Source organism: Nomascus leucogenys, unplaced genomic scaffold, assembly GCF_006542625.1.
Source record: "Nomascus leucogenys isolate Asia unplaced genomic scaffold, Asia_NLE_v1 Super-Scaffold_241, whole genome shotgun sequence".
NCBI lineage: Eukaryota > Metazoa > Chordata > Mammalia > Primates > Hylobatidae > Nomascus > Nomascus leucogenys.
Window position 1 is genome coordinate 2,424,091 of NW_022095767.1, and position 12,250 is coordinate 2,436,340.

At 47.7% G+C, this 12,250-nt stretch overlaps 1 protein-coding gene across 4 annotated transcripts in view; it reads right to left on the bottom strand.

The window, feature by feature from the left end:
• The window catches only part of INSR (insulin receptor), a 175,349-nt gene that overhangs the window by 145,820 nt on the left and 17,279 nt on the right, over positions 1-12,250 (bottom strand). For all 4 annotated transcript variants that reach the window (XM_030807714.1, XM_030807712.1, XM_030807715.1 and 1 more), the window contains exon 2: positions 7,893-8,444. In XM_030807714.1, the coding sequence (XP_030663574.1) occupies positions 7,893-8,444 (552 nt within the window). The remainder of the gene's footprint in view (positions 1-7,892; positions 8,445-12,250) is intronic.

Here is a 12,250-nt window from a genome sequence, read left to right on the forward strand (position 1 = left end):
AGTGAGCTCAGATCACGCCACTGCACTCCAGCCTGGACAACAGAGCAAGACTCTGTCTCAAAAAAAAAAAAAAAAAAAAAAAAAAAAAAAAAAGAAAAAAAAAAATCAAGGCAAGCCCAGCGTGATGGCTCACACCTGAAATCCCAGCACTTTGAGAGGCTGAGGTGGGGGGATTCCTTAGAGTCCCGGAGTTTGAGACCAGCCTGAGCCATATAGCAAGACTCCCATCTCAATTTAAAAAAATATTAAAAACTAAATAAAAATGTAAAAAAATAAAATATCAAGGCAAACTTTTTAAATGGAAGAAGAAAAAGAAGCAGAGAGTTTCCACAGGCAGCTAAAAATTCTGCCAAAAATCAAACCCTCCAAGAGCGTGCGTTTAAACTCGTGCATTTAAATACGTGATATTTAACGTGGTAAGCACAATACCACACTTTGAGAGACTTTGACTCGGAGCTGTAATCTCAGACCCAGGGAGGAGGGATTTGCTGCTTTTGGCCTCCTCCTGCTTTGGTGCCGACATCCATATGTGGCATCTCGGGCTGGTTTCCCCTGGCACCCAGCATGTCCCGGCCTCACCCACCCCTCTGGCCGGCAGTGAGCAGCTGGGGTGACCTCCCAGAAAGAAAATGCCAGTGGGTTTGGCTAAAGCAGCTGGTCAGGCAAGCCCTGTGGCTTCTGGTCCCCTCAAAATGCCCAGAGCTGAGAATATCCAGAGCATCCCATGCTGTTGGCACCCAAAAATCAGGGTGGTCTTCCCTCTGGGGCTGGAGGTGTGGCACTCATCCCTCATCAGCAGGTCACAAGATACATGTTCCTCTGCCTGCCTCAAAACCAAAGTCAGAAATGAGGCTGAGCCCTGGTAGATATTCACCTGGAAGCTAGTCTGCCCAGATAGGGTGGGCCCATGGTGCTTACTTACTGGAACCTTCCAGAACACTCATGGAGCACCCGAGGCTGGGTTAAGTGCCTCCCCTGGCACCATCTCATTCAACCCCCACACCACCACCCTAAGAAGCAGGTCCCATAATGACCTCCATTTTTCAGATGCAGAAACTGAGGCTTAAACCAGCTTGTGACTAGTCAATGGTAAAACGAGACTGGAAGCCGGTGCTGCCTGGCTCCAAGAACTTCTTTTTTTTTTTTAAAGACAGAGTCTCACCGAGTCTCACTCTGTCGCCCAGGCTGGAGTGCAGTGGTGCAATCTCAGCTCACTATAACCTCCACCCCTGGGCCCATGCGATCCTCCCACCTCAGCCTTCCAAGTAGCTGGGGTTACAGGCACCTGCCACCATGCCTGGCTAATTTTTGTATTTTTTGTAGAGACGGGGTTTCTCCATGTTGCCCAGGCTGGTCTCAAACTCCTGAGCTCAAGCAATCTGCCCTCCTCGGCCTCCCAAAATGCTGGCATTACAAGTATGAGCCACCGCGCCTGGCTGGCTGAACTAATGTAGATCTCCCTCTAACTCTCCCCCTCCTCTGAGTGTACTTGGTTTGATCGTGAACATCTGCACTTGCCACTAGACTGGCCGCTCTGAGGAGGCAAAGGCTGGCTCCCTTCCTACGCCCTGAGTGCCCCAGAACATGATACCTAGTAGGCAGTCAATAAACGAGCTGCATAGACCCCGTCTCCACTCTTCCCATGTAGGGCTTCATGGGAAGCCCTCATTGGACCTCTCCTGGTATCTTCGCCCCAAATCCATTGCAGGATAGTGGAGAGAGGGCTATGGATCATTATTAGCACATGCCATGTTTTTTTTTTTCTTTTAATTCCCCTAACCATTTTTTTTCTTTTTAAAAAAAAACGGAGTTTCACTCTGTCACCCAGGCTGGAGTGCAATGGCACGATCTCAGCTCACTGCAACCTCTGCCTCCTGGGTTCGAGTGATTCTCCTGCCTCAGCCTCCTGAGTAGCTGGGATTACAGGCGCCCACCACCCCCCCTGGCTAATTTTTGTATTTTTAGTAGAGACAGCGTTTTGCTATGTTGGCGAGGCTGGTCTCTAACTCCTGACCTCAAGCGATCCACCCACCTCGGCCTCCCAAAATGCTGGGCTTACAGGTGTGGGACCTCCACACCCGGCCCCTTTAACCATTGAAAGCCTTCCTTTGGTCTCTCTGTAAAAAGTGCTTAAGGGACAGGTAGAAGAAGGGGTGGATGTTGCTCGGAATTGCTTAAACTAGGTCCAAAGGACAAACCAGCACCTTCATCCTAAATGTTGATCCATTCCCCTGATGCTTCCAGAAGCTGCCAAGTGTGGAAGACAAAAATAGCAATTACGGATGTTCACAGAAGTATCTGAGAAGACTCTGGGGGAAAAGAGGAGTTGATGGATAGCTTTTCCAGCCCTTTTCTGTCACCTAAGACAGGGGAGTATCCTCTGAAAGCTCAATCTATTCTGCATTCAAAAATCCCATCAGACATTAAATAAGCCTCCTAAGGCTGGGCGCGGTGGCTCACGCCTGTAATCCCAGCACTTTGGGAGGCTGAGGCCAGTGGATTATATGAGGTCAGGAGTTCAAGACCAGCCTAGCCAACATGGTGAAACCCCATCTCTACTAAAAATACAAAACATTAACTGGGCATGGTGGCAGTTGCCCGTAATCCCAGCTACACGGGAGGCTGAGCCAGGAGAATCGCTTGAACCTGGGAGGCAGAGGTTGCAGTGAGCTGAGATCGCACCATTGCAATCCAGCCTGGGCGACGAGAGCAAAATTCCATCTCAAAAAATAAATAAATAAATAAACCTCTAAAGCCTCAGCAACAAGGTTAATGCAGGCATTGAAAAGCTAGATGTGTAAACGGCAGCGGCCCTGATTCACAATGGCAGAAATGTGAAAGCAACCAAGTGCCCGTAGATGGATGAATAAACAGGCAAAATGTGCTCCCTCCACACAATGGAACACGATTCAGCCTTAAAAAGGAAAGAATTTCCGACGCAGGCTACCACATGAATGAACCTTGAGGACAACACGCTTAGTGAAATAAGCCAGGCACAAAAGGACAAATCCTGTCTGATTCCACTCACAGGAGGTCCCTAGAGTCATCACATTCATAGAGACAGAAAATAGGATGGTAGGTGCCAGGGGGCTGGGAGAGGGAGATGGTAGAGTGAGTGTTTCATGGGAAAACAGTTTCAGTTTGGGAGGATGAGAAAGTTTGGGAGATGGTGGTGGTGATGGTTGCAAATCCACGTGAACGTGCTTAATGCCACTGAAAACTGTGTACTTAAAATGGTTAAGATGGGGCCAGACGCGGTGGCACTCACCAGTAATCTCAGCACTTTGTCGGGCTGAGGTGGGTGTATCGTTGAGGCCAGGGGTTTGAGATCATCCTGGCCAAGATGGCAAAGCCCCCTCTGTCCTGAAAATACAAAACTTAGCTGGGCGTGGTGGCCAGTGCCTATAAGTCCCAGCCACTCAGAAGGCTGAGGCAGGAGAATCACTTGAATCCAGGAGGCGGAGGTTGCAGTGAGCCGAGATCGCACCACTGCCCCCCAGCCTAGGTGACAGAGCAAGACTCCATCTCAAAAAAAAAAGTTAAGATGAAAAATTTATTCTATGTGTATTTTACCACAATAAAAGAAATTGAAGAGGGGAAAGAAAGCTGAAGCTGACTTGCTCTCCAAAGACAGGGGCAACCGTTCAAAAAACAATCATTTCTTGGCCCCCTAGGGATAATGCTATTAATGGGTGGCTGAGATATATACCACATGCCAGGAACCCGGTACCCCGGGAAGTGTTACTCGCACCTTCTCCGGGTAACAAAACCCCCAGTACTGGAAAAACAAGCCCGGTTCTTTTTATTGTTTTGGTTTGTGTTCATTTTTGTTTTTGTTTTCTTTTGTTTTTGAGATAGAGTCTCGCTTTGTCACCCAGGCTGGAGCTCAGTGACATGAACAGGGCTCAGTGCAGCCTCGACCTCCCGGACACAAGAAGCCTGGTTCTTAATAGCAAAGCAATTTTTAATTCACTCAAAATATCAGGCGCAGCCAGGCACAGCCAGGCACAGTGGCCGACGCATGTAATCCTAGCACTTTGGGAAGCCGAGGTAGGAGGATTGCTTGAGCTCAGAAGTTTGAGACCAGCCTGACCAACATGGCCAAACCCTGTCTTTACAATAGACACAAAACTTAGCCGGGCGTTGGCCGGGCGCGGTGGCTCACCCCTGTAATCCCAGCACTTTGGGAGGCCAAGGCGGGCGGATCACCTGAGGTCGGGAGTTCGAGACCAGCCTGGCCAACATGGAGAAATCCCGTCTCTACTAAAAATACAAAATTAGCCGGACGTGGTGGTGCATGCGTGTAATTCCAGCTACTCAGGAGGCTGAGGCAGGAGAATTGCTTGAACCCGGGAGGCAGAGATTGCAGTGAGCCAAGATCATGCCATTGCACTCCAGCCTGGGCAACAAGAGCAAAATTCTGTCTCAAAAAAAAAAAAAAAAGTAGCTGGATGTGGTGGCACCTGTAATCCCAGCTACTCAGGAGGCTGAGGCAGGAGAATTGCTTGAACCTGGGAGGCGGAGGTTGCAGTGAGCCGAGATTGTGCCACTGTACTCCAGCCTGGGTGACAGAATGAGACTCTGTCTCAAAAACAAACAAACAAACAACAATAACAATTGAACACCCAGCAGGGAACAGGAGACTCAATCACAGATAACACCATTCTGGATATTTTGTCTAAAACGGATACAAAAATAAATCCATAGAGGAATGTCTTAAATTATATCTCAAGACAGGTAAGCCTAGAGCATTTCAAACAAGCACCTACATTTGGAAAACTCAGTAATAGAATAGAAGAATGTTCACTGTTTCCTCTGGTGTCCCAGCTAGAAGTTTAGAAGCAGCTCACTTGTTTCTAAACAGAGGGGACATCCTTCCCACTCCCCCGCAAAAAATCATAGCTTTTATTCTGGTGTATATCTTGCATAAATTTGGCGCAAACCCCAGTTGTCTTTTATTAGCTGTGTGGCCCTGGGCAAGTTAAGTAACCTCTCTGGTCATAGTTTAGCTTCTCCTTGCCCCTGACCTAGAATATTCTCAGGATTTTTCCACAGTGCAATAATAATGGTCCCCTCTCCCACCTCCCTTCACTACTCATCTTCCTTTTTCAACTATCCCATTCCCCATTTCCAACCATCCAACATGTACCACGGAAGGACTCATCCTGGGGGCTCCAAGGGAGTCCTCACAGACAATTCTTAGGATTCTATTTAGGTTTATTTAAGGACTCACTCACTCTGAGTGGCTTCCCCAGAGCGTTGGGCTCAGATAAGAAGATCCTCCTTTCTCCTCTCCCTTCTATCTTTTGTGATACAACCCTCAAGCCACCCACTTAACTTCTTCCCACCTCCATCGCGTGTTCCCTAGTTCTTCTTCCCAGGGAAATGTGAAAAGAAGTCCATGAAACAACAAACAAGTAACATGTGTGTATGTGGAATTGCCTCCTTGAGCATGAAAACATGATAAAACTACCATGATCAGAACAGTCACTACCGTGATCAGAACAGTCACCGCTCTGTGGCATGGGGAGGCAGATCTATGGACACACCAGAAACAGACCCCAAAGCAATGGCAAAGAGGTAGATTTCTATAATCAACAGCTGTCTGAGGCCCCCAGTTAACTATTTGGGAGAGAAAGGAAATGCCCGTTGAGTCACACACACAAACAGATCTCAAGCAGTGAGGGTGAATTTTTTTAGATAATAATAATTAAAATATAGGCTGGGTGCAGTGGCTCACACCTGTAATCCCAGCACTTTGGGAGGCCGAGGTGGGTGGATCACCTGAGACTTCGAGGCCAGCCTGGTCAACGTAATGAAATCTCGTCTCTGCTAACAATACAAAAATTAGCTGGGCTTGGTGGTGGGCGCCTGTAATCCCAGCTACTTGGGAGGCTGGGGCAGGAGAACTGCTTGAACCCGGGAGGCGGAGGTTGCAGTGAGCCGAGATTGCGCCATCGCACTCCAGTCTGAACAACAAGAGTGAAACTCCATCTCAAAAAGAAAAAAATTAAAATATAAAATGTGGAGGAAAAAAAACCTTTCATGGGTAGAAGATTTTCTAAGTGTAAAGTACACAAGTGGCACACTGAAATCCAGCTCTGAACTCCATCAACATTTTAAGCTTCTCCAGCAAAACAATTCCCAGAGCATTTAAACCACTGAACAACAAAAACAACAAAATGCAGTTGGCAAAGGGTTAGTAGCCTTCATTGATGAAAACCACATACAGATTAATTTTGCAAAAGCTACTGAGGTACTAAAAGACAAATGGGCAAAGGATACGAACAGGAAGAGAAAACCCAAATGATAAACAAACATGTTTTAAAAGCTTCAACCCCGATAGCAATCAAAGAAATGCAAATAGAAACAATGACAACACGTCAGCTCCTCCCTCCCGCAGTAAATTATGAAAGATTTTTCAAATAACACTCAAAGCTGGCCAAGGTGTTCCCTCTCCTCCAAAGCTAGGAGGAGCGGCCGTTGGCACAAAGTTTCCGGAACACCATTTGGCAATCTGCACCAAGAGCCTCTGACCCAGAAATTTCACTTCTGGAAAGCAAGCCTAAAGAAACAACTGCTAGATAAGCTTTGACTCTAAAATGGTGATCACTGTCTTTGTGAAAACTAGAAATCATCTTTTTTTTTTTTTTTTTTTGAGACGGAGTTTCGCTCTGGTTGCCTGGGGTGGAGTGCAAAATGGCGCAATCTCAGCTCACTGCAACCTCTGCCTCCCAGGTTCAAGTGATTCTCCTGCCTCAGCCTACTAAGTAGCTGGGACTACAGGCGCACGCCGCCACGCCCGGCTAATTTTGTATTTTTAGTAGAGACGGGGTTTCACCATGTTGGTCAGGTTGGTCTCGAACTCCTGACCTCAAGTGGTCCACCCGCCTCAGCCTCCCAAAGTGCTGGGATTACAGGCGTGAGCCACCGTGCCTGGCCTGGAAATCATCTTAATGCCCAATAACAGGAATGGTTAAGGAAACCTTTAGTAGACATGACAGATTCCTGAAGATCACTAGAAGGAACAACTCCCAATAAACTACTCTCAGCGACATGTATTGTGGAATAAGATGAATGTTTTGCTTTTTTTTGTTTACACATTTCTTTTTCCAAATGTCTATTATAAGCAATATCACTTCTATAATCAGATAAGAACTATTTTTTTAAAAAACCAAATCTATAGTTTTCCACTCCTTTTCCTCTCCCAAGCAAGAATATTCACTGTCTAGCACAGGAGGTGGCAAACTGCTGCCCTCGAGCAAAATCCGGCCCACGACTTGTTTTTGTAAATAAAGTTTTATTGAAACACAGCCACAGTCATACATTTATGCATGCCTGTGGCTGCTTGTCCACCACAATGGCAGAATTGAGCCGTTGCATCAGAGACCATATGGCCTGCAAAATCTGAAGTATCTACTATCTGAGTCTTTACAGAAAAACTCTGCCACTCCCCGGGCTAGTGAATGCCACCACCCACTGTTCCCCGGTCCCTACCTAATGGCCATTTTTTTTTTTTTCTTTTAGATGGAGTCTCACTGTCTCCCAGGCTGGAGTGCAGTGGCGCTATCTCGGCTCACTGCAAGCTCCGCCTCCTGGGTTCATGCCATTCTCCTGCCTCAGCCTCCCGAGTAGCTGGGACTACAGGCGCCAGCCACTGCGCCAGGCTAATTTTTTGTATTTTTAGTAGAGACGGAGTTTCACCATGTTAGCCAGGATGGGCTCGATCTCCTGACCTCGTGATCCGTCTGCCTCGGCCTCCCAAAGTGCTGGGATTACAGGCATGAGCCACCGCGCCCGGCCGGCCATTTAACATTTTTAAGCCATAAACATTTTAAGCTTTCTAGAACAAGGCACGAGACACTGCTTAGAACCCTGTATCCCTGGCATACCTTTCTGGCAGTGACTATGAGTCCAACACCGTTCGACAAACTGCCCGTTGATGACGGTGGCTGGGCAGTTGGTTTTGCCCTTCGCGGTACCCGGACAGATGTCTCCACACTCCTCGTTGTCATCTTTGTTCAATACGATGTAATTATCCTCCACAGAATCCAGGATACGGGACCAGTCGATAGTGGCCAAGTAACAGAGCTCATTGTTCTTCTCGATGCGGACAGAACCCCGGGTGATGTTCATCAGGTTGTAGAGGCCGAGTTCCTTGAGGTGAACCATCTCGAAGATGACCAGCGCGTAGTTAAAGAACAGTCGTGATCCCCGGATGACCGTGAGGTTGGGGAACAGGTCCTTCAGGCTCTCGAGCCCATAGACACGGAAGAGCAGCAAGTAATCAGTGATCATTATGAGTTTGGGGAAACTGAGGTCTCGGAAATCTTCGGGCCTCGTTTTGAACATCAAGAGTATCTGCAAGTGTCCTTCGATGACAGAGCAATTCTCCAGCTCATGCAACCTAGTGAGGTTGTTCCGGATATCCATGCCGGGACACACTAGAAGAGAAAATGAACAGGAAGCAAGACAGGTAAGCAGACGCATGGTGGATGCATTAGCAGGATCAGGGGCAGAGCCGGCTTCATGGACATGAAACCTGGGCCCTGTGTTTTCATCCCGGGCCCTGTAAACTCCGCAGCCAGCCGGGATGAGTAGCTTTCTCTGTAAAGTACCCATGCCTAAGTAATTACTTTCAAAAGGCCAAGAAAATAATTCTTTTGGCAAGCCCTGTTAAAATCCTTAAAATCGTCACCTCTGAAATGATGCAGTTGGGACAATGGGATTACAGGGGATTGAGTAACTCAGCAGGTGCAGAAGGCGAAAGGGGAACTGTCTCCAGTGCGTCAACATAGAAGATCTTCAGGAGATAATTTACCGGGATAAAGGTGCCCGCGTCAGAAATGGGGCAAGGAAAGCTGAATGTATTTGTTTTGTCAATCCTCCCACCTCGCTGGCTGACTTTCCTTCCAGGTCTGCTCTCCTGGCCTGCAATCAAGACCTAATTACCTTTTACCTGGGTGTGGTGAGAGCTTCCCAGGGAGCCCGATCTCCATTGCCCAAATGCCCTGAGTTCTCATTCTCCTGAAGGCAGTCCCTCCCAGGCCCCAATGCCCTCCATGGCTCCCCATCACCCTGCACTTCCCTCAAGATTCTGCCCCTCCATCCCCTGCACCCCGCTACACAGGCCTGCCCACCACTCTTGCACAACTCCAAGACTCCTATCCTCCTCTGTAACATGGCTTATGTGGAAGAAGAAGTGAAATAACTCAGGGCAAGCACTCAAACAGTGCCTGAAACATAGTAAGTGCTGCATTAATGTCAGCTATTTTGTTGTTTGTTGTTGCTGTTGCTGTTGTTTATTCCCCCAAACATGTGACAGTCATCTCTAGGCATCTCTAGGCTAGTCTATCTTTTGGCTGGTGAAGTGCTTTGTACCTTAGCTCCCTATTTCTAAATCCAGCCCATCATGCTTCAAGATATCCAGTTCAAATGCTGCCTGCTCCTCCAGGCAGCCTTCCCTGATTTCCTTTCCTTGGCACACCTATTTGTGTGTTTCTCCTCCTTGTGTCCCTTACACTTGAGTTAACATTTTTCAAAATCAAAGTCTTTAGATGGCTTCTCTCTGCCAACACACACACACACACACACACCCTACCTCCCCAACACACACACCACAGTCCTCAGCACCTAGAATATAAGTCTCAGTATACAACCCCTGCTTATTTTGTTCCAAAACACTAACCCTTCCATCAATATCTTTGAAGAAAACAGATTGTTCTAAAGAAGAATAGCAAATCCTCTTAAAAAAAATCCACCCTGAGAATTACCCACAAAAGAAGCACAAATTAGAAACAACAACAACAACAACAAAACACAGCAAAAGCAAACAAATGGGAAAAACAAAGTAGCAGTGATCCTGGATCACATTCCATGCAGCAAATGGATTGGGCTGAGTCAAGAAAACACACACACACACACACACACACACTTGCTTGCTAGGAAGTTGGAGGAAAGCCTCAGTACACAACTATGGGTTAATCTCCACACTCCCCTCAACACTGGCTGCCCGGGGTCCGAACCAAGCAGGAACCCTGCAGGGACCAAGCTCAGGCTGGGAGGCAGCTTCAAGGGGACAAGGATGCCAGTCCCAGCCCCCCACCCCTCCTAGTCAGAGACCCAAGCCCAGTCAGAGGCTCCCAGTCACAGTCACATCAACAGCTTCCACATCCAGAGATGTCAAAGGACCCCATGTGCCACTGATGCCTCCCAGCAAGCTCTGTCCCCATCCCATAGATAAGAAAACTGAAGCTCCAAGGGGCAAAGCCCATCACTCAAGGACACGCAACTCACCAGTGACTGGCAGGGTTGCCAGACTTAGCAAATAAAAATGCAGAATGCCCAGTTGAATTTGAATTTCAGATAAGCAATACCTTTTTTAGGATAAGTATATCCCATGTAATGTTTGGGACATACTTACACTAAAAAAAATTACTCATTGTTTCTATGAAATTCTTGTGGGGTTTTTGTTGTTGTTATTTTGATGTGGAGTCTCGTTCTGTTGCCCAGGCTGAAGTGCAGTGCCGTGATCTTGGCTCACTGCAACCTCCACCTCCTGGGTTCAAGTGACTTTCCTGCTTCAGTCTCCCAAGTAGTGTCCAACACCATGCCCGGCTAATTTTTGTATTTTCAGTAGAGACGGGATTTCACCATGTTGACCAGGATGGTCTTGATCTCCTGACCTCGTGATCCACCCGCCTCAGCCTCCCAAAGTGCTGGGATTACAGGCATGAGCCACCATGCCTGGCCGGCATCCTAATCTTGGATTTGGCCATAGCCCTGGGCTTCTCAACCCTGAGTCCCACACTATATTTCATTTCTGTCTCTCTCCCTGTCACACACACACACACACACACTGCAGGTACAAAGAACACTTGCCCGCCATCCTCCCCAGGCTATGGCAGAACCAAAATCAGACATGAATATGCATTCAAAGGTTAACTAGGGCTGGGCACAGTGGTTCATGCCTGTAATCCCAGCAGTTTGGGAGGCCACAGTGGGAGGATCGATTGAAGCCAGGAGTTCAAAGTCAGCCTGGGCAACATAGCAAGACTCCAACTCTAAAAAAAAAAATAATAATTAAATATCTAGGCATGGTGGCATATGGTTGTAATTCCAGCTACTTGGGAGGCTGAGACAGGAGGTTCACTTGGGTCCAGGAATAGGAGGTTACAGTGAGCTATGATCACACCACTGCACTCCAGCTTGGGCAACAGAGTGAGACCTCGTCTCAATTAAAAAAACACAACTGCTGGGCGCGATGGCTGGCTCATGCCTGTAATCCCAGCACTTTGGGAGGCCAAGACGGGCTGATCACGAGTTCAGGAGATCAAGACCATCCTGGCTAACACGGTGAAACCCTGTCTCTACTAAAAAATACAAAAAAATGAGCCAGGCGTGGTAGCGGGCGCCTGTAGTGGCAACTACTTGGGAGGCTGAGGCAGGAGAATGGCATGAACCCGGGAGGCAGAGCTTGCAGTGAGCTGAGATCACACCACTGCACTCCAGCCCGGGCGACGGAGCGAGACTCTCTCACAAAAAAAACAAAAAAAAAACAAAGATTAACTGGCTGTTGGACATTAGGGAAATACAAATTCAAACCACAACGAGATACCACTTTATCCCCACTAGGATAGCTAAAACCAAAAAGAGTGACAATTACAAGTGCAAAGAATGTAGAGAAATGGGCCGGGCACTGTGGCTCACACCTCTAATTCCAGCTCTTTGGGAGGCCAAGGCGGGCAGATCACGTGAGGTCAGGAGTTCAAGACCAGCCTGGCCAACATGGAGAAACCCCATCTCTACTAAAAATACAAAAAACAATTAGCTGGGCATGGTGGCAGGCGCTTGTAGTTCCAGACACTTGGGAGTCTGAGGCAGGAGAATCACTTGAACCTGGGAGGTGGAGGTTGCAGTGAGCCAAGATCACTGCACTCCAGCCTGGAGGACAGAGCGAGACTCCATCTCAAAGAAAAAATAAAATGTAGAGAAATTGGTATCCTTTTGCATTCCTGATGGGGATGTAAAACAGTGCGGCCACTGTGGAAAACACTCTGGTAGTTTCTCAAAATATTAAACCAAGAGTTGCCATATGACCTGGCAATTCCACTCCTAGGTAACTACCTAAGAGAAATGATACTACACGTCCACACAAAGACGTGTACACAAATGTCTATAGCAGCATTATTCATATAGCTGAGGCTGAGTGCAGTGGCTCACGCCTGTAATCCCAGCACTTTGGGAGGTA